Source organism: Phodopus roborovskii, unplaced genomic scaffold, assembly GCF_943737965.1.
Source record: "Phodopus roborovskii unplaced genomic scaffold, PHOROB, whole genome shotgun sequence".
NCBI lineage: Eukaryota > Metazoa > Chordata > Mammalia > Rodentia > Cricetidae > Phodopus > Phodopus roborovskii.
The window spans coordinates 7,765,949-7,792,095 of record NW_026126470.1 but is presented as its reverse complement, the minus strand read 5'-3'; the positions used below and the strand labels follow the sequence as shown (position 1 = coordinate 7,792,095).

The window sequence follows — 26,147 nt, the reverse complement described above, 5'->3', positions numbered from 1 at the left end:
ATGAATAATAGGGTGTTCTTTACACCCAAAATTATCCACGAAAAAAATTAAAAAAAAAAAAAAACACCGTTACCACTACTATTATTAGATACTAATAATTGAACCAGGGCCTGACACAGGTTCAACTATTTTCTTTTAATCCCATGGAAGGCAGTGTTGCTACATAGGAGATTTGGAGGGAAATACGTTCAAAGCCAAATTATGATTGTAAACAGTGAAACGACATATTAAGCAGAGGGATACACACATAAATATGCACTACGAGATTATATTTTCTGTATTTGCTTTATACACTCAGGGATTTAAATAATTGTGCTCTTCTTTTAGCATGGCATGGAGACTTTGGTGTCAACCTAGAGCTATGTAGCAATTTATTAGGTCCACTGCACAGACAATTTTTGTGTGTGGGTGTGTGACTCCGTGTTTTTTTCCTGAGCCTTTTATAGCACATCTAGAGAGAGTTGGTGACGATTAAGCAAGAATACAAATATAAGTACACTTTCACTATTGTTTCCAGCCAAGAGCATTATACAATAGCTCAGTATAAAGAAACTTATTCTTCATGCCTGCCTTTCCTGCCCAACAATCTTCAGACCCCAGATCCCTAGTGACAGATACAGGCTGGTGGAAGCATCCGGCAGCAGGTGAAGCGGGGGTCCCACGGGAGGCTGAAGGCCATCAGGCCGGTCGGGAAGAGCTCCGGGCAAGCCCCGCACTCCCGGAGCATCCTCCACGGCCCGGCACTGATGGCGTGGGAAGTCCTCCTGCCATCCATCAGTCAGGCAGTCACAGGTCCGCAGTCCCCATCCCCGGGGAGCCCTAATGCCAGCAGCCTGGCAGAAGGAGGAAAGCGCCAGGCAGTGCTTGAGATCAGCATAGAAGCCGTCCGAGCACGCTGCACACCTGCCCGCCTGGTGGTCCAGATCTGGCTCGGTCCGGGGCTGGATTCCGCGACCCTGGGCTCGGGAAGAAGAGCTGGCAGCCTTCGAAGTGAGGGCAGCGCCGCGGCTTCAGGCACGCAGTGCGCAGGCGCGCGCGCGCAACGCGCAGGCGCCGCCCAGAAGTGACTTCTCCAAAAAGTGTCTTAGTTCCCGGTCACCTGAGCGTCCGCGACGCCTTCGCGGCAGCCACGCCTGTCGCAGCTCGTGTCCCCGGACCCCTGCTCCCGCTCCCCCCCACTCCCCCGCCTCCGCAGCTGCGAGCCGCTCGCCCCCACCCGGGCTCCGTCCTCCCCTCCGTCCTTTCCCTAGAGCCCGGCCGGACCGAACCGGGCCGAGCTGGGCCGCCCGGGCGCGCCCGCTCACCATGGCGTCCCTCTTCAAGAAGAAGACCGTGGACGGTGAGTTCAAGGCCGGCCCCCTGCGCCCCGGGGGCTCCGGCTGCGGCTCGCCGCTGTCCCCGGGGGTGGGCCCAGCTCGGCGGTCCCACAGGTGACCGTGGCTGCGTCACTCTGGCTCGGCAGCCTCACCTGGGCGGCCCGTCCTCCCGGCTGCTCTCACCCCACCCTCGCTCTCCTTTTCTCCCCCCCTCCCCGCCCCATCGGAGGGATCCTGAGCTTTCTGAGGTCGCCGAGCGGCGCTGGCCCTCGGGTGTCGTTAGACTTGGCGACTTGATGGGCTTCTTGTGGGTTTCTCCTGCTGCTCGTTTGTTGCTGCCTCGGTGGAGACAGCCCCACTCCCTGACTTCCGAAAGGGAAGCCGGTGTGCTCAGTGGAGGACCAGGCAGGAGGTCGCAGCGGGGTCCACTTAGGAAAAGAACTTGGGGCCCGGCTGCCTGAACCTTGCCACGTCCCTCAGCATGATAGATAGGAGAGACTCCAGCAGGAAAATAGGACCCAGGGAAGGGACCAGGCTTAGTGCTCACAGTGTCACAGTGCAGATATGGTATCTTTTGCCAGCCAGAGTGAGGGATGTGTAATTTGCACAGGAGTTCGCGTTTAAAAAAAAAAAAAAAAAAAAAAAAAAAAAACTTTGATCGTTTCAGGTGACTCAGTGCCATCTTGTGAAGAGGGGGGAAAGTGGGTGTACTGGAATGTACAAGTTTAGTGGCATTCCTAGGCACTGGTGTCGTGTATATGTTATACACGCCTTTGTAAGGGTCTAACCCAGCCACAAAAGGGGCAGTGGTAGCCAGACTGTGATTGGTACAATCCAGGAGCTCAGCCCTGATTTGGGGGTAACTCCTGCATCTCTTTGTGTTCACTGTTCCAGTGCCAGATTTGGGGGGAGGATAACAAAGACACCATCACTATGGGGTTTCATTTCAACACAGGGTGTCATTTTTTCTCAATCAACAGCATAATGGAGTTTTGCTTCTTTCTCTGTTACTGAAAAAATCCACCCCCCCCCCCCCCCCCCCGCTATTTGGACTTTTTGCTAATTGAGAAGCAATGTTTTCAGCATCTGGAATAGCTGCTAACTTGCTAGGTGCCATAACACAATTACACGAGATGGAACCCACTTTTTCTGTGCTCTGTAAACTCTCATTATCACTATATAGAGTCACAGTGAATATGTACACATTGCATATTGTTTAATCTTTGATGTGACATTTTTGTTCTGACTTAAGTGTTTCAGTTCCAGTGTTGGATATTCGGTTATTGTGTTCTACTCCCCTCTGGACTATTGCTATACATGTTTTATATAGTAATAATCTTCTCACCTTGATGCCACAAATTGAATAATTTTTAACAGTAAAATCCAAGTAGTCTATCTAGTCTTAGTTGCTTAATGTCTGTTAAGTATTTTCAAAGACAAGCCTCAGGGTTGTGTTTTCTGGTATTTTTGACTTCCTAGTGACTTGTACATGAAGTTTAGAATGGGGGGGGCAATAGAGATGAGCAGGGAAGATGGATGACTGCACATTCAGTTGCAGTAGTTAGTCTTCATAACAGGAGTTATTATTATTTTTTTTCTGAGCATACTTGTTTAGGAAATAAGTCTTAAGGACTCTTGCTGGGTGCTATAGCACTAAATTAAAAATCAGTGTGTGACATTTCTGAATGTAAACTGGGATTCTGTGTACATTTACCCCATCTACCAGTGTGCAGACTTGGCATTTTCTTAAATTGTCATATTAATTCAGTTCATTTACTCGTGCCTTAATTATGGGTCTGCGTTTGCATCACTTTGTGTTAGAGCTGTACTGATGCTTGTTCCCTTGTTAAATTAAAGTGAGGGGGCTCTTGTTTTATATAAAAGGTGGCAGGCAGCACTCCCCTCAGCAATGAGACACTGCCTAATGAAATTTAATGTATTTTTATGCACTTCTCTCCGTTCCTTTGCCACATTATCGATCATAAGGTCTTTTACTGTGTGCTGACTTTGTATCTGTCCTAACTAATGAAATTCTGATATATAAGGGAAATAGGTAGTTGGTTATGGATCTGTGGAATAAATTGAATCTTTTTGTTTCTGGATTGGCTGGAAGAATTATATACTATATCATTAAAGACTACTGCACGTGTAAATTAAAAAGGGAGACAACATTACAACACATTACTATTCAGAGTTATGTTTAATTCATTTTGACTCAAAGATGAACAGGGCTCTGCAGTGTACACGCTGTTACAGAAATTAATGAGAGGTGTATCTCAATGCCACTGGAGAGAAGGATCCCTTCCCATTTGAAATTACAACTGAGCACCTGAATTCCTCTTTCTGAGTAGTATTACATGTACATATGCTTTTTTACAATCTGTTCATGGATCATTGATGTTCTTTCTTCTGTGTGTACAAATAGTAGCCTACTTACTGAAGAGAATAAACCTGTTATGCCAGCATTCCATTAGGACTTATCATAACTGGGTAACTATTCCTGCCTTTGAACAAGTGATAGGCTAGGGATGGGGTGGAGCTAAGAATAGAGTGAATGGGTGAACAGGACAGGACAGTGGGTTTGACTCCTGACCTGGAAAAGGCCGTGGCACTCTGTTTTGTTTGCTTGAGATAAGGTCTCACACTGTAGCCCAGCTTGCCCTGGTGACCCACTATCTCAGCTTCCCTGGTCACACATGCATCACCACGCCCAGCTGAAATGGGTAACTGCTGAAGTTATATAAACACTGTAATTTTTACATGAGCTCTTCGCTGAGGACAGATTTCAGGTCTTTCTATGAAGCAGTGCTGTGCCAGGAATTGTGTGTGCCATGCTTATTCAGTTCTCATGAAGCTTGTAGTAGAAGGAAGCCCTGCTATCATCACCTTTGGGTTGGTGGGGAAACAGAGTGCAGAGGGCCTAAGGGGGTGGCCCAGGATCAAAATTGTACTAAGTGGCATAAGTTGGAGCTCACCCTTGTAAGTCTAATCATTGCTACATCTTTCATATCCCATGGCACATAGTTTAATTTGATAGTCTTGTTCATGTCATGAAATTGTCCATTTGTTTTTCACTTTTGCCTATAAACTGAATTGTTCTGCTTGAATTAGTAATGCAGGTTTAATTTCCATATTGGGAATAACTTCAGTGTTTTGACAGCCGCTGCATTTTGTAAGAGTCTCCTGGCCTTCATGTCAACCTCTTGAAGAAGTGATGCATCATCCCCCTTACTTCTCAGATATGCTGCCTCCCTCCTCTGTTCTTAGCTGCTTGTGCTGTATGTCATGACGTGACATAGCTCTTGCTTAGGTCATTGTAGATCATCACATTGAAGAGTCATTATTATTGATTACCGCTGAGGCCTATGCTTAATGTTGATCTTTGTAATCTCTTCCTTGACATGTTTTATTTGGCTTTTAGAACCCAAAAGAGATTTATTTGTGTGTGTGTGTAAATGCTACCTGATTGCAGTTGACTGCAGAGATCAGAAGGGGGCATTGGGTCTCTGGACCTTGAATTGCAGGCACTGTGCAATGTGGGTTCTGGGAGCTGAACCTGGCCCCTCTACTGCAGAGCCATCTTTCCAGCTCCCAACACTCTTTTAACACCAGCAAGTTCCACCAGATGCTCTCCTCTCCACGTAACTGTTGTGTGATGTATTTTGCTATGTTAAGGTTAAAACCCTTCTTTTTATTTTAGACAGAAAAGAGAAGATGATGGGAGATGTCATTCTGTAAATAGGTTTCTCATACTGGTTAATGAATAAAGCACTGTTGGCCAATAGGAAAGCAAGATAGGCGGGACTAGGAGACAAGGAGGATTCGAGGAAGTAGGAAGGAGGAGTCAGCATAGAGAGTCTAGAGAGAGCAGAACACTAGCACACTCTCCGGTAAGACCATGTGGAAATACTTAGATTAATAGAAATGGGTTAATACTTAAGACAGAGCTAGCCGATAAGAAACTAGTACCTGGCCAACAGCATTATATCAAATACAGAGTCTCTGTGTGTTATTTGGGGCAGGCATGGTGGTGGGCCCAGGCCGGGGGATGAAGGGGGGAACCTACTCATAACACCCCTCAGCTTTTAAAACTGCTTGAATGGATTCTTTGGGCTTTGATGGCATTTGATACCTATAGATGGAATAAATATTTGCCTCCTATACTGCCATGGGACTTGTCTCTCCCATATTGTCTTCCTACTGTTTCATTTCAACCTGTTTCTTTTATTGACTTAATTTATCTTGTAAATAATAGGGTTTCATTATGACATTCGTATGCATACGTAATATGCTTGGATCATATCCATCTCCATTCCCCTCATTTGTATCATTCCTCAAGCCTGCTAGCTGAGTTTTTGTTTGTTTGTTTGTTTTGGTTTTGTGTTTGTTTTTTATCTCCCTTGGCCAGAGTAAAGCTGTCAGGATTGTTGTCTCCTGTCCTAAATCTTAGTCACTTTTGTTTTGCTGTACTATGTATTAGAATGTAATTAAGTGGACACTGACCTCCAAGCTGTTGTTTTATTCTAAAGCCCAAGAAATTAGTTTGATTTGCTTGCATGTGAAATTCTGAATCTTCCTCACTTTTACTCCCCTGCCTGAGTCTGTCGGGATTTTTAAGACTGACCTGTAATACTTCCTTCTTTTTTATTCTTGCTTTTGAGTTTATACCGATTTCCCAAGGTTTCTTCCTCTCATTGACTCTAGAAGAGTATATCTGCATACTCAGGACCAATTTTTACTACATTGCTTGTGTAATTCTACCACATTAAGTTGAACTCACATTCAAGAATTTTCTTCTAATCACAGATATTATTGGGGTTTGGACAGTTACTATTACCACTGCCCTGGTGTCCACTCTTGCTACTGATGCTAGCTGCTGCAGTTTACAGGAAAAGTTCAGAATGGTGTCTTGTCAAAAAGCACAATGGAAGGATACTTCACTTTTTTTTTAAGACTTATTTTAATATTTATTACTTTACGTGTATGAGTGTTTCACCTGCATATATGTATGTGTACCATGTGCTTATTTGTACTCACAGAGGTCAGAAAAAGGGCATTGGAACCCTTGGGCCTAGAGTTACAGTCAGTTATTTGTTCCATGGGAATGAAACCCACACCCCCCTCTCCCAAGAACAACAAGTACTTTTTAGCATTGAGCAGACTTTCCATCTCATCAGATTGTTAAAGTTCTGTTCTCATCTCATGTAACAGTTAATTAGGATAACTGATAAGCAGTGAAATCAATGAAATAAAATGAATTTTTCCCAAAGAAATTCACTTAAAGTATGAATTTCTGTTTTTAGACTGAAGTCCTTTGAGTACTTCCCAGCATGGCTGTCTAGGGACCAAGTAGAGTCTGGGATGGATGTGGTAGGCTTGATATACCCCCTTCTCCTGACAGTAACCCTGCACTGTCCTGAAGCCTGAAACAGACTTCCCTTCCATATTCTGTTAGTCACGAATTAATGTGGTTCTGTTTATAGTTTGTTGTCACTTTTTGGTTTTATATTCAGATGTGCAAATTTTATGCAAAACATTAGCCATAAGTCAAGTTCGGACTTGACTTCTAATCTCAGTAAAAAAAGTATAGTGAGAGACTTTTTTTTTTAATTTTTATTTTAATTTTTTTTTTTTTTTTTTTTTTTTTTTTTTTGGCTTTTTTTTTCTTTTGGTTTTTCAAGATTGGGTTTCTCTGTGGAGCCTTGGCTGTCCTGGAACTTGCTCTGTAGACCAGGCTGGCCTTGAACTCAAAGAGATTCCCTGCCTCTGCCTCCCCAGTGCTAGAATTAAAGTATTACGCCACCACCTTCTAGCAACCCTTTTGTTTTAAATTTAGATGTTTTGGATTTACTTTTCTAAACATAAAAACTCAACTGATTTGGATCCTAGGAGGCAAAATGATCTTTTCTGTTTGTATCTTTCAAGGCTGTGATGCTGCTACCCAGGTCCACTTACTTATTCAATAGGAAAGGATCCTAACAAGCTTGGGATAGGCACTTAATAGCATAGAGCTGAACACAGGCTGGGAGAGAGGGTTAGGTGGTATTCAGCCTTGTCTACCTGTGACAGCCTAAAAAAAGAAGCAAAGGGTACACAGGAAGGAAGGAAGCACTGTGTCTTTTCCATGTCAGCAGGGGCATGCACCTGAACTTGCTTCTGCCTTTGTTGTGGCTCAGGATGAAAATACAAACATTCTGCTGGACTACATCTGGATGCTTGCCATTCAAAAGACAGTATTCAGTCATAAGGAGGCAGTGTGCAAGGGATCAGGTTATTTCAGTTGTTCCTAAGATGGTAGAAAGAGAGGCTAATGGTTACCACAATTCAGCCTAGGACAATGGAAGTATTTAAAGGGGACTTCAGGGGAAAGGCAATCAGCAGCTTGCTGAGTGGGCTGTGACCTCTGGTATGTTGTTTAAATAGATGTGCTGCTTTTGTTGTGGTTAAAACTTAACTGATACACAGCTTTAGAGCATAAGAAGGGGTTCCAGTCCCATTTTATCCTGTAACTATTACATGTGCTGGCTTCTACCAAACTCTGAAGACTTATCATTTCCTATCTTCTAACCATGTAGGTGTTTTTCTTTAGAAACAGGAATGTAGGAAAGGTGAGGGGAGGAATTTTTGCAAGAAGCAGAGAGAAGCAAAGGGCAAGGGATGAACACATATATGTGTGTATACACACCCACCCACACACACACACACACACACAAACACACACTTGCAGAGATTAGGAGAAGCTACTGTTACAAGCCCAAAATTAAGGGATGGCTTATTATTTCAATGATCCATAGCTCCACTAATACAAAGAGATTTGTCATAGTCTATATTTTAATGTTATCAGTCATCCTTCCCAATAACAATAGATCTTAAGGTAAAAATATGCTTGATAGCCATTTCCCTTTATATATCCTGATATTGAGTGTCATAAGATCACTCCTAGATATAATATATTAAGGTAGTATTGTGGCAATACAGACAAATAAACATGCAACTGAATGTGCTATAACTAAAACTCTTGATCTGGGGAATCTGAAACAAAAGCTCTCATAGGTAGTATCCAAAAAGGACCTATGCTGAGACAGGATTCTGCAACTTCCTGTTGCAAAGCTGGAGAGCAGTTGGAAACTGTTCACAGGCCTAGAGCTACTGTCTGAGGAAGGAAAGCATAGCTGTTTACATGAGTGTTGAGTTGGGCAAAGTTCAGGTGTGGTACATTCTGTACTAAGGAATTGTTACCTTTGAAGTAGTTGGGACTACAAGCAGGACACATGCTGCCCAAAGGTTAAGATAGGATTTCATGTTTTAACACATAGGACTATAATATAAAGTGTGTGAAGACCGAAGTTTGATCCTAGAACCCACATTTAAAAGCCAGACATTGTGGCACAGCTTGTAATGTCAGTGCTGGAGAGAAGGCCAGGCAGATTGATTCCTGGGGCTCGCTGGCCACTTGCCTAGCTGTGTGACTCTCAAAGGGATCCCTAGGCCAGGGAGAAACCCTTCTCAAAAGACAAGATGGATGGTTCCTGAGAAAACCACAGAGGTTGACTTTGCCTCCACGTGTTCACTTGCATGTGCGCACGCGCGCGCGCACACACACACACACACGTACATACGCACATGATTTTAATGCATTCACATATATGAGGCAGTTTTTGTTACTGTTGATGCTTAACCCATCCCATCCTTCCCTCTCTCATCTTCTTCCCCTTAAATTAAGTTTAGACATCTCAGGATTTATATATAAATATATATATATATATATATACATATATAAATATATATATATATATATATATATATTTCATTCTGCTCTTAAAGAGCTCGTATCTTAGGATGAAATCAGATCTACTAAGAAGCAAATCAAGTGAAAAATAAAGTTGACCTTTAAGACATTAAAAATATCTCACCTTTTTGTGTTATTCATTTTGAATTATCTAGAAGATCAAACCATTGAATGTGGGTTTCACATATGGAGTGCATAAGGAAAATGGTGGAGTAATTTGTTTTTTTATAGACAGCTCCTGTTGCCTCATATGAAAAGACATTTTACTGTCTCTTCCTACTTACCATAATATGTTTTAAAGTGTTATGATTATGTTTTAGTATGTAACATTAGATGCTCTGAGTTTATAGCTTAGCCCTGTTTAAATATTAATAGGTCTATTAACAACTGTGAGGCTGTGGAATATGCAGTAGTTAATTTTCTTTATTTTTTCTTGTATGATATACAGTGTCAGTTAATGTATGCACAGTTACATAAAATTAAAATAAAACTGAATTATCAGTTTTAAACTGTTGGATTTCATTATAATATATATTTTTTTAATCTAAGATGTCCTTATCTAGCTTGGATTCTAATTCTTAGACAGTAACTGGGTATCTAACTTAGCATTTGAGTGTGGACATTGATTGTCCATCCTTAGAACACTCATGGTATAAGAACCCTTCCAGAGACCCCCTCCGCTCCAGATGGGTTCATGTGTCTCAGCGCCACACTCTTTGTGACCACATAATCCACAGCTTGATCTTCAATGCTGATAGTTTACTGGAACAACTCTCAGAACTCAAGAATGTGATTTCATTGTTTTATCATGAAGAATATCTCACAGAGAGAGGGACATGAAGATCAGAGCATAGAGTTTCTGCAGCTGCTCTGGGCACTCCATCCTGAGAGCTCAACAGAGTAGTCGCCAGCTGGGACATGTTGGCTTGCTTTCTTCTCTGATGAGCTGTGATAGTCCAGTTGATAGACTCCTCCATCCCCGTGTTCAGGGATAAGGTAGGAGTCAAGCCAAGGGTTTGGGGATGGAGTTGGTGTCCACCTCCCACCCTTCAGCTGTCAGTAGAATAACTTCTTGACTTCCTGTTAAAATTCTTTTTGATTCTTAACTGATATATAAACAAAAATTATACATCTTAAATGAGGTGTTATTTCAGTAATACATACATTATGTAATGTTTAAGTTTGGTTAGATATATCTGTCTACTCAGATGGTAAAACCCTCCATACTTCTTTTTTTTTTTTTTTTTTAGCTTTCTTATTGAGCAGTACACCACTGGTATTTGCAGTAGAGTGTGGCACACACTTCTTGCTCACATGTGATTGAACTTAGAACTTCATCATTAATGCATCAAATACCTGAAAGAAGCAGCTTAGAAAGGCAGGAAAGGAATGTGGAAGGACTGCCTTGGCACTGGACTAGCAGGGGTGTGCAGTGGCTGGTCACATGCCTTTGGTAGTTAGAAAGTATTGAACTCATACCAGAACCAGGCTGAGCTGTAACTTAAAAGACCCGTAAGCATTCTCCCTCTAGCCCAGTGCTTCTCAACCTTCCTAATGTTGTGACCCTTTAATACAGTTCCTCATGTTGTGGTGACCCCCCCCATCATGAAATTGTTTCTTTGCTACTTTGTAACTGTAATCTTGCTTCTATTATGAATTGTAATATAAATATCTGATAGATAGGATATCTTTGCAAGGTCCAAAGGGGTTACAACCCACAGGTTCAGAACTGTTGCTCTAGCCAGACCCCATCTCTTAAGATTACAAACCTCCTAAAATGGTGCCACTAGCTGGAGAGAACTCTTCAAACACATGAGCCATTTGGTGTCTTTTCTACTCGAACTGTAATAGAATACCATCTCTACCTTGTCCAGCCCCCCTTCAATCCCCAGCCTTTGGAAACCCTCATATTCGTCTTAGCATGGATGGAAACATCTCTTAGATTCTACATACTAGTGCAGTGAGGCAGCACTTTTATTTCTGTACCCATCTTGTTTTACTTAATGATTGTCAGTTCCAAAGGACCCTAGCTCTATCAAGGTTGTCACAAATGACAATTTTATTCAAGTAAATAATATTTGATTAGAAATGCATACCATGTTTTCTTTAGACATCATCAGATAATGGATACTAAGATTGCTTCCATTTCTTGCATTAAAAATGTGAGTGCAGATGTCGCTCTTGTACTCATTTCATTTACTTTGGCTATATGACTAGAAATGAACAGTTAAGTCAATGTGGTAGCTAAAGTTTTAATTTTATTTATTTATTTATTTTTTTTTTTGAGTTTCAACTCAGCTTTTGATAATGTCTGTACTGGTTTACATTACCACCAGCAATGTGTATAAAGGTTCCCTTTCTTCACACCCTCCCTGGCCCTCACCTTTTCCTTAATAGTCATCCTCACTCACAGTCTACATGTGTCTTATATTTGTATCCCCCTGATAACTAGTGTTGAGAATTTCTGCATTTACTTATTGCTCACTTGTGTATATTGTTTCAAGAAATAGCTATTTAAATCTGTTGTTCAGATATTTGTAAAAAGAGTTCTTAATTGGTTTAGATAATAAAAAGCTGGAGTCAGAGATAGAGGGAAACGCTGAGAGATCAGAGAGATGGAGCAAGCTACAGCACACCTTACTTCTTAAGCATCTCAGCAGAGAAGAGAGCGATTTCCTTGTTTATATCCTGTTTCTGCCGCTACGTCACGTCCTGTCTGTCTATACAGACCTCCAGACCTCTGTGGTTAACTAGTAGCAAACTTCATTCTCTAACCACGGTCCCCTCCCTACCCCTCCCCCCCCCAACAGGCTTTATTTGTGCAAGAAAGATATCACCACAGATTTTACTTTTATTTGTTTGCTACTGAATTCCTCATGTATTTGGCATAGCAACCCTCTGTCATATACTCTCTCTTAGTCTTTGTAAGTCTCCCATTCTGTGAGCTGTAGTTAAAATCTGCATTTGCTTCATTGGAAAATCTATTTTGTCATACCAGTAAGACTTAATTATACAAAAAAAAAAAAAAGACCCAATAAAATATATAGTTTGTGTTCCTTTCTGAAATCCACATAGTGCTAGAGAGATGAAAAAGGTTTGTGTATGTGTTGGGGTTGAGGAGGTTGTTACATGTGCCATATGCAATTGTATAATAATTCTCTAAGATAAAGTTTTAAGCACTGCATATTTAAGCAAATCTATTTATATAATCTATGGATATAATAGGTATTTTAATATTTGATTCGTTTGTAGTATATTAAGTTGAAAGAAAAAAATTAACATCTAGTGAAAGTTTCCTTTTTTGTTACATTCCCCTAGTCTAGAGTGTAAAGTGGCATTGAGGCAGTTTTTACAGTCATAAATTCAGGTTTCTCTTCTGCTTCTCCTAGATGTAATAAAGGAACAGAACCGAGAGCTGCGAGGCACACAGAGGGCTATAATCAGAGACCGAGCAGCCTTGGAGAAACAAGAAAAACAGCTGGTGAGTAGAACAATGAATTTCAGAAAAACTTGTAAGAAACAACACTTCATCCTTTGCTGAATTTTCTCCTTTTGTTATTGTATCATTTGTTGACTTTTTATCAGAATTGCTTTCTGTTGATACAAAATCAAATTATCCCATTTTGTGAAAATTATGAATGACTAGGAGTAAATATTTCTTAAAACAGATCTGCTGTAATGGGTAGGGTTTTTCCACCTGCCGCCGGTCTGGTCCTGCCGCCACGCCAACCCCAAATAATGCACAGAGACTCTGTATAGATATAAGGCTGTTGGCCAGTTACTTGTTTCTTATCGGCTAGCTCTGTCTTAGTTATTAACCCATTTCTATGTATTTCCACATGGTCTTACTGACAGCAGAGGAACGGCAGTTCTGCTTTCTCCAGACTCTCCATCTTGACTCTCCTTCCTACTTCCTCTTTCCTCCTCTTGTCTCCTAGTCCCTCCTATCTTCCTTTCCTATTGGCCAACAGTGCTTTATTCATTAACCAGTATGAGAAACATATACAGAATGACATCTCCCATCAATCTGCCTTCTGGTAAAAATAAAAATAGTAATGAACAACAAAAGAAAATTATAAATAATATCATAACACCTTGATGTCTTATGTGGTCTTCCATGACAATTTATTATTAGTTAGATGGATATTGCTCATCTTAAAATTTTCTTTATGCTATATTTCAAGTGCATGTTGCCTCAATCCTAAAGCACCTTTACTGAGCTGTCAGAGACATGAGCAAAATTGTACATATTTAAAGTATTCCAATGATACTTTAAGTATATTCCCTGAAATTGTTACTCTAGAGAAAGCAATAAACATAGGCATTGTTTCCCCAAACTTCTGATGCTGTATGAAATCTTTCCTATCCAGCCTCACTGTCTTCCTTTATTCAGTGACAATAATACTGGGGTCCCTAGATTCATTTGTGTTTCTAAAATTATATAAAGGTAGAAATCAATGAACTCCTTTCTTTTTCTTTAAGCACAGTTAACTTTGAGGTTAACTGTTGCTGCCACATATATGATGGGTGCCATTCTGTTATTGGCATGTCTCCTAATTTGTGTTTGGTACTCAAATGGACAATGGGGTGGGAAGTAGGGTGATGAGCATCTTTTTAAACATGAAAAAAGAAATAATTTCTAAAATTATTCAAAACATTCAGTTGTTATCATCATACTATAAAACACAGTGAACACTTGTGTAGGCACTTAGGATTGACCTGATAGTTTTATGATTTAGTCCCTTTATCATTGTGAGATTTTTTTTACTTCTGGCAATATGTGTTCTCAAATTTATTTGATCTGATATTAGTATAGCCACCCCATATTTGCAGACTTTGGTAAATATAATGTATTTTCTTCTTTTTAAGACAACTTTGCTCTTATATTTAAAATTAGAGTCATGAGATAGTATATAGTTAGATTTGCTCTTATATATTCTAGAACTTGCTTTTTAATTGGTATACAAGATGGACCATTTGTTTCAGTGTGGCTACCTGTATTAACTTTACTGCCTCAGTCTTTATTGTCTTCGCCATACTAGTTTTCTTACCTATTTTTGGGTTTCCATTTTATATTTTCTCCTGGGCTGTATGCACGTACTGTTTCATAAACTTGCTTGATGTTCACGAATGAGAGTACCAGTTCTTCCTGTGACATACACAGCCTCTCAGGCACCCTTCCTCTCGGTGATTTCATGCCTACTTGCCATGTTCTTCTGGATGATCACTGAGGATTACCCCTTAATTTTATTCCCTTATCTTTTTTTTCTTCTTTTTCTTAGGAATTAGAAATTAAGAAGATGGCCAAGATTGGTAATAAAGAAGCTTGCAGGGTTTTAGCTAAGCAGCTTGTCCATCTACGGAAGCAGAAGACAAGAACTTTTGCTGTAAGCTCCAAAGTCACGTCTATGTCCACACAAACAAAAGTGATGAATTCCCAGATGAAGATGGCTGGTGCAATGTCTACCACTGCAAAGGTAACTGGGAGCTTTGGTGTTTTGTCAAGGATATATAGACGTTGATACTCAAATTAGATTCAAAGTACTTCTGGTGCATCTGTGGTACAATAATCTTAAGTTATTAATAAAATAAGTTATAGCACGAGATAATCCAAGTAATTGATTCCAGCTCAGTTGTTGGTGTGCTATGAAGTAAGGACATTGAGATTTTCCAAAGTTTATATGGAGTTGACTTAGAATAGTGTTTGTTTTTTCCAATAAATTGTCAGAAATATAAGGGTTTCTTTTTTCTTGTTATTTCTAACTACTTTTGACTAATAATAATTTCCTCTTGATTCACTTTTGTAAAAATTCAGAACCATACATATGAATGTGGGAACTTTGCATTTTAGGAACTTATATTTAATTATATGTGAGTGTGTGTGTGTGTGTGTGTGTGTGTGTGTGTATTCTGTGTGTGGCAATCAGTAACTTGGTTTCAGGAATTCTGATCATTTCAGTCACTGATAAAAATACACAAGAACAAGTACTTTTATCTCCTCTATCATCTTACAGACAGCCAGAACTAAAAAATCTGACTTGGGGGACAAGGTCATATGAAGATCACATAGCTAAACTGGTAACTTTGCACCAGTGTAGAGGATAACAATTACCTTGTTCCTGTAAATGATAGGCTCAGAAATTATATATAGTGTGCTTTTGCTATGTACAAGTATCTGAATTGGAATTCTTAGTTAAATGACTTAATTTCTGCATCTTCTTAGAATCCCCCATGACAGCGCCCCTTACCAGTAGGAAGTAGTTTGGAAAGAATGATGCCCAAATTCCCAAATATTGTCTATAAATGTTTGTTTTCATTTAAATGGACTTGGTTATATTAAATAAATACATAAATAAATAAATAAATAAATAAATAAATAAATAAATAAGAAAAGAATGTACTATTTGGTAAGCAAGTGTTTGTTCAGGTACTCAAGTAGTTTGTATGAAATGGCTAAGCCAGACCTGCATGGAGCTTGTAGTCTCTTTAAGAGGCAGGTTACAGGAGATGTAGTGTGTACAGGACTCTAAAATTTTACTCATACTCAGGTAGCATTTCACTGAATAGTGATACCTTCTGCAAATTATTGAGCTTTCTATGCCTTTGCTCACCATTTGTAATGGGGGGGAAGGGAAGGAAGCACCCCATGAAGTTCTTGTGTTTTAAATGTCACTTAACGTTAAGATTAGTATATGCAGATTGCTTAGAGCAGAGAGGGGCACTTGTAAGAGACTAATGTGTGACAGTCCTGTGCAGGGGAGAGTACTCCCCTTTAAGGAGATAAAAGGTCAGTGACCTGACCGAGCTGTAGTGGAGACTGAGTCTATCTTGTTAAGTGGGTTTCAGTTGTTAGCTTCCACAGACACATTTAATACTAAGTCAGTCAGAAGACTATTTGCTGTGGCTGCCTTTATACTTATTCTGTAGATGGCTTTCACAGTTAGGTAGCTAACATGAGCTTTTCTTTTCTTACAGACAATGCAAGCAGTCAACAAGAAGATGGATCCACAGAAGACACTACAAACAATGCAGAATTTCCAGAAGGAAAACATGAAAATGGAAATGACTGAAGAAATGAGTAAGTTTAAGAACTATATAGTGTTCTCTTCTGATTAACCAAGTCCGTGTCCCAACAGGCCCCTTTTCACAGATAATGCAGCAGAAGTGACAGCAGCATGACAGACTTCCATGGAGTGACTCGACCTTTTTTCAGTCTGTTGACTGGAGGGGGTATAAATATTCTCTGCCTATGAACACAGAGGTGATAGCCACATGCAAAGGGCTTGCACAGGTCCAGGCCAGCTGGGGTCCCAGGATTAAGAAAGGAAAGTGGGCGTGATCTCCCCTGACCAACCAAGACCGTATCCCCAATTGACAGCCACCTGTAAGGGAAAATTTAGTTTTCTCAGGTGAAGTCTCTACCTATAAAAAACTGCACTTAAAGGTGGGCCCCAGGCCAGCAGTGGAAGGCCAACTCCAAACCAGCTCAGTGCTGATATTTGAAGTGTTTTCTCTCATATTGCTTTGTCTGGACATTATTTTTACATTACTAATCTCTTTGTATAATAGTTTCCGATTTGTGTTTTTATGTGTTTTGCTGTGTGTGAGTGTGTATGTGTGATTCTCATGCCTTTTCCTTATTTATTTTTCCCACTCTGTTTATTAGTTTGTTGTATTCTACTCTGACTTGTTCTTTGTTTTTAATTGGCCTGAGAAAGAAAGACAGTGGAGTTGAATAGTCTGGGGAGGTAGGAATGATCTGAGAAGGATGAGGCAGGAGAAACCATGTTCAGACTATACTGTAGGAAAACAATCAATTTTCAATTAAACATAAGACTGTGTCATAATTTCATCAGTGAATGGCCTTCACAGCCCTTAATTTTACTGGACAGTATAAACAGTACTTTCTGAAGTCTGGATGTGGTTGTCACACTGGAGACCTGTCCTGTCTCCAGGCCGGGGGGGGGGGGCGCTGTAGCTGCTGCCTGTGCTTTGTGTCACTCAATGGCATTAAGTTTAGTTTCCAAAATGCAGTGGAAGAAAAATGGTGAATGAAAGGAAGTGGGCTCCACCCAGCTATTGTTACTCATGGTGAGCCCATTTCTGCCCTGTTTTTTCCAATCAGAGTGAGAGCACACATAGCCATGAATGCCTGCTTCATTTTAAAAATCGTGACAGTATAACCTAGACACGCCCTCTCAGTTGTGCGATCTGGCTGAGGTTACAACTGAGGTTCAGGGTGGTTGCCTAACAAGCCTACGGCCCTGGCTTGCTTCCCAGTACTGAAAATAAGTAGTTTTGGTATATCACCTATCATCACCAACACACCTTTATTAAGCCCTTTATTTACATCAGTAGGGTTAGTTTTAAATTTTCAATTTATGTGACAACCTTTCTTTGAAACTGGGTGTGTTTTACTTCACTGGTTCATTAAACTTCCTGAGATTATGATTTAGTTGTGGGACTCCAAGCTTCTTTCCAACAAAATGAGGCCAATGTTTATTTTACTAATAATGACTGAATGACTTTTATCACACTCTGGTCAATACTGAAACGTGTGTGTCAGCGTTTTGCCTCATTCTATCATTTTCTGGCTGCTTGCCAACCGGGCTCTCTCCCGGTTTAGCCTCACTCACTTGCTAGCATTTTAGTTTACTCATCTGGTGTGGCAAACAGCACCTAATACACTTGCTAGATTACCACACTAGCTAATAGCCACCTGTCCCATAATAGAGTGTGGTGTTCTCTTCTTGATGACGTTTATGCTGTGAGTGTCTTCACTGGTGACTGAAAGAGTTGTTTACCTTCTATTTCAAGCCTTAGAAAAACACAGTGGGCTCTTTGACACAGTCCACCAGAGTTCCCTGGACCCTGAGGAGGGGGATTTGATGGAGACGTCTCGTTCACGGCTGAGATCTCCAAGTTCTCTCACTCCATGTATTGCGTTGCTGTGGGTCTCTGTGTTTGTGCCCATCTGCGGCAGGAGGAAATTTCTCTGATGATGGCTGAGCAAGACTCTTATCTGTATAGCAGAATGTCACTAGTAGTCATTTTATTGCTACATTTTTTTTAAAAAAAAAATATAATACTAGTATTTGTTTTATTCTTAATTCTCTGAGCTATATAGTCTTAAGTCTCAGGTCCTTAGTCACTCACGCCATCTTGAATATGGGTCCATCTTGCTAAGTGAGCCTTAAGTCAAATCATAAAGGTTGGTTACCACTAGCTTTGTGTGCCATGTTGCCCAGACTTGTCCACATGCAAGCTTTGGAACAAGGCCTGTGGGAAGTGTTTACATCTTTGTCACGTGTCTGTTTTGTGATGTGAGTCTGCAGTGCTCATACTCTGTCCCTCCCTCTCCTCTCCTGTGGAACTTCATTAGACCAGTGCTTCTCAGGCGTCCTGATGCTGCGCCCCTTTAATACACTTTCTCTTGTTGCGGTGACCCCCAACCAGAAATGATTTTCCTTGCTACATCATAATTGTAATTTTACTACTGTTATGAGTTGTACTGTAAATATCTGATACGTGACCTCTGTAGAGCAGTCCTCTGACCCTCATGAGTTGTTTACCCACAGCTTGAGAACCTCTGATTTAGCTCTTGAGACCTGGCCTGGCCTCTTCCCTGCCTCACTGCCATTAGCATTCAGGTTACACGCTGCTGAATTAATACTCTAGACGCTTACTTCAGAGAACCCTGCCCAGACTCCTGCAATGGACTCTTTCTGACCACAGAGTAACCAAACCAAACCAAACACGAGAATAGTACATACAAAAAGTAAAGCTGTTTTTTAGTTAAGATGTGATAGGCAAAATGGTTTGCTTTCAAAAGCTGCTTTGTACTAAACACAAGAACTGAGATCCTAATTGAATCTGATTTATGCTTTTATTCCTTGGAAATAAAATGCTATGATATCCCATGTTTATCATAAGCTTTTTAGCCCTTTCTAAATTTACTTTTTATTGTTTAACAAGCCAAATTTCCAATATCATAACCAATATGCAGCTTTGTTATTAATGTTGAGGCCACCAAAAGCTAATGTGCAACAATCACAGTTGAGTCTCACTTTTCTTCCTGTGTCTGTATTGGATATAATATCTGTGATTTCAGATATTAGATAAGACTTCTCATGACATTGTTTGCCATCTTATACCAAAAGGAACATTAAGGTTGAAAATGTTTGTACTGTGGTCATTCCTCAGATGGTCCACTACTCATGTAATATCCTCCAGGGAGCCAGCCATAGCTTATAAGCTCATGAAATGTAGGTTGTGAGCTATTGCAATAGTAAGCCATTGTTAGTTATAGTAAGCCAGGATATGCTAAGACCCCCCTGTAGATACCATTTTACTAACACATGCTCAGTCTATAATGAGGGGCCTACTGGCCAGGTTGGTTACAAGATCAAAGTAGGTAACGTATCTTGTTTTACCTTTTATTTCCTCTCAGTATGGTATTTTGGGTAATTCCTGTCATAGGCCGACCCCCCACACACACACACATACACACTCATTTCTTGCTCTTTTCAAAATTCTGCCTTCAATAACAACCAAGCAGAAGAAATGCTATTTCCTTGTATTTGTTCCTGTTGCTTCTACTCCTTCTTCTAGGTCTGTCTTACAGGGATGTGTTCTCTTTCTGCTGAAAGCTATTGGATGTTTATTCCATATACAATATATTGGTTTTGGTTTTCCATTCGAGATAAATTATAAGTCTTCATTTGTCATGTGTTCTTCTATTGTCTGTGTACCGCATGGCAGACACATGTATACCCAGATCCAAAATAAATACACGATCCCAGCTTTTCTTAAAACCAGAAATATCCTCTATAACTTAACATGATGCCCCTTATTCAAACTCTTTCAATACGTATTTTGGTAGGAAAGGAAAGAAAGATGATGATAGCATTAATAAAATTGCAGGACTAAAGTGAATATTATTCTTTGGGTAAATTTAGTAGAACATTCAGCCATACATTTTATTAAAATACCCTACCTATATCTTGAATGTTAACATAAGAAATAATGCAAATATTACAAGTCGATAGGAGGCAGGTAACTATCTCCTAGGTATTAATAGACAATTCGATTCTTGCAAATTTTTTCTTGGTTAGCTTGAATAGCTCAGTGGATAACCATTTGTGAAATTATATTTTAAAACTATGAGCCTAGAGCCATAACTGTCACATGGGTTTTGTTTATTCAAGATCTAGTTTATAAATCACTTTATCCTTTTTCTCTGGTGCTGAAGCATGGACTTGGGGTCCTGTGCATAGTGATCACAGCATTGCTGAGTCTGTTTTATTACAGGATTGAATGTTAAAAATGGCATCGTTCCAAATGTATTGGCTCAGATAGTTATTTATCAGTATAACTGATTGACACTTGAAACGTAAGTTTTATGATTTGTTGGTTCCCCTAAATTTGCTTTTTAATCATTATAAACTTGTATATACAGTTTGATCATAGTCAAAAAATATAAATTTAACTTGTAACACACTTGAAAATAATCTGTTTCTTTTCTCTCCAAGTCAATGATACCCTTGATGACATCTTTGATGGTTCTGATGATGAAGAAGAAAGCCAGGACATTGTGAATCAAGTTCTTGACGAAATTGGAATTGAAATCTCTGGGAAGGTGAGAACAGTTTTTGTCCCTTAGTGTTCCCTGCATCTTTTTCCATGTGTGTCAGCAGAAAATATGTCCTCTGCCCCCATTCAGATGCTTGTGCTAATATTTTATCTCTCTCACTCTTGTCTGTGATATAGATGGCCAAAGCGCCGTCGGCTGCTAGAAGCTTACCGTCTGCCTCCACATCAAAGGCTACAATCTCCGATGAAGAGATTGAACGGCAACTCAAGGCTTTAGGGGTAGATTAGATCACGAAGCCATACTATTGTCACTTTCTTACAATTATTTGACCTGAAGTGGGTCTGGTGTAGATTCCTTGTACAAAACCATTCATTTTGCAAAAATGAAGACCATGAGTGAACTATTGTTTCCTGACCCATGGCTATTTTGAACCTTTTGCCAAAGAATTCCAGTGATGCAAAAATGGGAACAGTTTGGGTGTTGACTAGAACCACGAAGGTCTGATGATGTCTGCAAACTGAGTTCTTCCTGCATGGCTTAGAGAAGCGGTGTCATTACTTAGTGTCAAGGTGTGTTCTAAATCTTTTCACACCGAAATAAGAGTTCTTGTTGAATGCCAGTAGGCACCAACTTAAAGAGACTTGTAAAAATATTAAAGATATATCATTAATTCTGTATGTTTCTTGTCCTTTGTAGACAGTTATGTTAGGACCACAGGCGGTGCAGCTGCCAAATATTTTTAAATCGTCTAAAAAGGAGTGCTATTTAAACATCTGTCTTAAACACTGTCATGAGCTTTTACTTTTCTTCCATTTTCCCCCTTTGGGAGAACATTCTAGTGGGTAAGTTTATTACCTTTCAAAATGTGCTTGGCACCTGCCTTAAATAGCACAAACATATTGTGCACATCTTTAAATTATTTTAACTGGCAAAAAAGAATTACATTTTAAATAAAATTGAGACTTCCAACAGTTACCCATGCTGTGTTGTAAAGCTTATAAAAGTGAAGTGGATATAATTAGCAAAATGAAGAAAGAAGACACTGAATTAATCACATTTTATAGTAATGAAAACACTCTTTGGTCTTTCTTCCAAGAACTGAGACTTTCTCCATATAAATTATAACTTAGTCTGTGTTGAATTTTGAATTGTATTAATATACACAGTAAATCCTCTAAATTGAAGCCATTCTTCTAAATGAAGTACTTACTACTATGACAATACTTGACCTAGATTTCTAAGAGCGTTTTTGTTTTGTTTTGTTTTTGGTAAATAAACTGCAACTTTGTCAGAAATTGCTGCCTAAAGTGCATCATTGTTGTAGCAGTAATTTGAAAAGTAAGTTATGTCCTATATGTCCTATAGAGAGCAGGAGAAAGGGATGGCTCCACAGAGTTAGAAGTAGAATTTAGAATTAGGTTAGTTTTGAAGAATGATGTTGTAATGTATGGATTCTGACACATCCCAACACAGAAACTGTAGGAACTCCAATGAGTGTAACTTGGGGAATCCCAAGGGTTGGACCTTTAGGCTGGCAGATAACAAAGGCAGACACATACTGTGACTTTAGACGTGGCACAGATAGGTGCAAGGAGCAGAAGCTCCACTATCTGCTTCAGAATCCATAAGCATCTTGTGTTCCAAGAGAAGGCCACAGTACTTATGGTGTCAAGTGCACAATTCACATTTTCCCTGAGGGGAAGGAGTCCAAACATTGTACTGTATCATCGGGTGTTGCACCCAAACCTGTTTTGGATGTATAGAGTTATGTCGTCTAACCTAATTTACTTGTTTATATGTGAGACCTTTGAGTTTTAAGATTATTTTATCCTAAAAAAAAAAAAAAAAAAAAAACTCAATAAAGATTTATTGCTCTTATCCATTTTTTCTTTTTTCCTTTGTTTTTGACTGCTGTTAAGGCTAGGAAGTTTGCATATATGTAGTTGTTTAAACAGAATAATTTTGCTATTTTTCTGTAAGGAAGTTTAGATTGCTGCGCTACTTCAATTTATAAAACAAAAGGGAGTGTCTTTTTTAAGAACTGAAAATGGTTAAAGGGTTGGTTTTTGCCTGTGGGGCAAGCCCAACAAGTAGTAGTTTCCAGTTCTATCATTTCTTTCCTCCAGTCTCCAAGAAGAAGACATTTCAGTGTTGTTACATGCACTTTCCTGCCAGCCTGGTCCCAGAGCTGCATCAGTCCCCTAATAACACGCAGAGACAGTGTAGTAATTATGAAATTGTCAGCCAGTTACTAGCATTTCTTATCGGCTAGCTCTGTCTTAAATATTAACCCATTTCTATCAATCTAAGTGTTTACACATGGTCTTATCTTACTGGAGAGAGGGTCTGGACCTCTTCTCTCATGTCCTACATCTTGACTCCTCTCTACTACATCTCCCAGAATCTTTCTTGTCCCCTAGTCCTGCCTATCTTGCCTCCCTATTTGCCAAAAGTTCTTTATTCATTAACCAATAAGAGAAACATATTTAGAGAATGGCATCTCCCATCACAGTATTATGTTTTCAAGTATACAAGTATCAAATACTTGCTTCTGTTTTAATCAAATACAGATACACAGAACTGTGGGCTCACAATGATATTGAAATTATTGTGACTTGACTACATTGCTAAATGTCTTGGGGGGGCACATTACAACCATAGTAAATCTGTCAGTAACTTCTCTTTTACTAAAAGAGTTCACTTTAGTGACTTTTATTGGTTGAGCATAATAGAAATCACTTTTTAAAATCTTTCCTCTGTTTGGTAATAGGGTTAGTTTAGCATGGGCTTGCTGGTGGAAAGGGAACAGAGGAACACAGCAGTGTCTCTGCTACTGAAAGAGGTCCATTGGGGTCATGGATGGAGCCGATTTCAGAGGACCAGAGGAATGTCAGGTAGTGTGGACATGCTGTGGTTCTCCTAATTCCTCAGGGATTGATGGCCACAGCCCACAGGAGCTGAAGTGGGGAACAGGGTTGGGATGGCTGTAGATATGAAGATAGCCCTCTGGGGAGTGACTTAAGTAAGACAACTCTTCCAAGTTTATGGAATATACGAGCAGCAGGGGGAAAGCTTCTAGCAGGGAACTGTGTCAAGAGTCAAGCCAGAGATAGTCAGGCATCTGGGCCTAGAGGCATCCTCCAAATAAGGGCAGGTAAAGAGCAAGAATCCGTACTTGGGAGGGAGTACTTCATGTTGCTGAGCTTGGAGAGAGCTGCCAGGCCATGATAGACTGCAATCTAAAAACCGGCAGGAACAGCATGCCACTACAAATGATGTTGATATTTGGTATTAGGAAGCATAAAATGACCATATGGCAGGTTGTGTTACACAGAGTGTAGTTGATGGGATTGCCTGATGGGCAAGGGCTGTGTTAAAGCAGCTCAAAACTGAATTATATGGACCAGAGGCTAGCAGTCTGTGGCATTGTTATTTGACTTTGAATCGTTTATATTTTATTTACCTTTGAATGTCCATAGAAATAGTCTTCCTTCGGTAGGAGGCATGCTCCCCACAAGCCCGATTTCCACATTTCTGGCCTGATTTCTGTGTACCTAATTTAAAATACTCCGACTTCAATTTAGCAAGGTCTGAAAATAGACGTATAATTTTCTCCTTATTACAAAAAAGATTATGAACTGGCAACACAGATCCTCTATTATCTATCCTTCAGACCTTGAAGGCACACACTTTCCCAGCCCCAAACTCTGAAAATACTTCCCTTTCCACCATTAGAGATAGAAGGCACATTTCATGAGTGTGTTTTTCAGCCATTTCTGTTAGGTAATGTTGTTAGAAGCGGTGAATACATCTTTCCATCTTAATGATTTCCTCACTGAATTCCTGGAAGCATACATTGTGCAACCCACAGGACATAAAAGTCTATGCAGCTTGTCAGCCCTCAATATTTCTTTCCCAGAATCTACACAGTGAATTGCATTTGTCATTTCCTTAATTACAATTTAGGAGTCTATATGACATAGTGCCTCTCTGTTTTGAAGGTTAAAAATCTAATAGAATATTAAATATGGCTAGAAAATAGTCTCAAAATGCATTATTATATATAAATGAGTCTACTGATGGTGTCTAGACTTGAAAAGATAACATTATAGACACATAGATATGTTCTAGTTCATGTACATTTGCACATGAATCATGTTAAACATTACCACCAGATCCATATTTAAAACATAAAAATGCAGCTGGTCTAGGTTTATAGTGCATGGAATTTAGCTTCTATTTAAGGTGTCAAAGTGCAATGTGAGACTTTGCATACATATGTGTGCACGTGTGTATGCGATGATACTTCCATTTGCAAACTATGTGTGTTTTAAGCAGTTTTTAAAAATAATAATTTTCCAGAGAAACTTAACAGCTGAAAGAGAATCACTTGGAATTCTTGAGACGCATCCAACACAGATTAGATGGTGCACCTGTGCCTGGGTTTGGAGAATTGGTTTAAGTTTCTGTGTGTACTAACCTGAGGTATGCCTCTGGCCCTCTTCTCTTTTCATTTTTAGATACAGTCTTACTGACTTGAATTCACTCTGTAGCCAGGCAAACTTTGAATTTGGGATCTACGCTGGCTGCTGGCCGGAATACAAGCTTGCTTCCCCCAGACCCAGCTTTAGTACTGGGGGGAGGGAATGGAGGAGAGGAAAGAGGGGGAAACTGTGGTAGGGATGTGAAATAAATGACTAAGTTTGATTAATAAAAATGTATAAAAATATATATGACATTGGATGGTATAATTTATTTGGCTAGTATGCTTAACTGTTAAATTCTCACCTAATTTCAACTCGTGTTACACAGAATAGATTAGAGGAATGTTGCCAGCAGACTGACATGCAAAACACCAAAGTTGCTATTCTAGATTGGTACTACATTAGTTGCTTCTACTTATAAGTTTCAGAGTTCATTTTCAGATTCAGTAAATATCTTCCTTGTTATAATCCTGAGAATTGAAAAGTCAACCTTTCCCACTTTTATTAATAATAATGCATGGTGTAATTATTGATGCCAAAATTGACATATTGTTAAGTGACCTCAAGTGAGTTTCTATACTTCAGAAATAACAGATTTTTCAATTTGGCTGGCACCCTTCATATTTGTAGCAGTTGTCCACCATACAGCCCATTCCTTTAGCCCAGTTTATAGATACCTAGTATAGGCAGGCTTTTGTTTAGTCACTGTGGAAATAACAGTAGATAAGATGGGTTGTTGCCCTGTTGCAGCTTACAGACATGAATGACAGAGGTCAGGAATAACTAAAGTATACTTTTGTTTTTCAGTTTCAGTTGTTCTCAGGACTGAACCCAGTATCTGAAACATACTAGGGTTACTCTGTCACTGGACTTAAGTTCCCAGCTTTTATGTTTTCTGTAGCAGAACAGAATAAAGCAAATGTTTGTGACATCATGCCCAAATGTTCCTACAAATCTTAAAAACA

The 26,147-nt window shown here is 39.8% G+C and overlaps 1 protein-coding gene across 1 annotated transcript; it reads left to right on the top strand.

The window, feature by feature from the left end:
• Positions 1–938: 938 nt before the first annotated feature.
• Positions 939–21,373, top strand: Chmp2b (charged multivesicular body protein 2B). Its single transcript, XM_051191733.1, has 6 exons — positions 939–1,339; positions 12,495–12,586; positions 14,388–14,582; positions 16,081–16,183; positions 20,637–20,743; positions 20,875–21,373. Exons 1-6 carry the CDS (start codon positions 1,306–1,308, stop codon positions 20,983–20,985), a joined length of 642 nt encoding a protein of 213 aa, XP_051047690.1. The 5' UTR covers positions 939–1,305; the 3' UTR covers positions 20,986–21,373.
• The last annotated feature ends 4,774 nt before the right edge of the window (positions 21,374–26,147 follow it).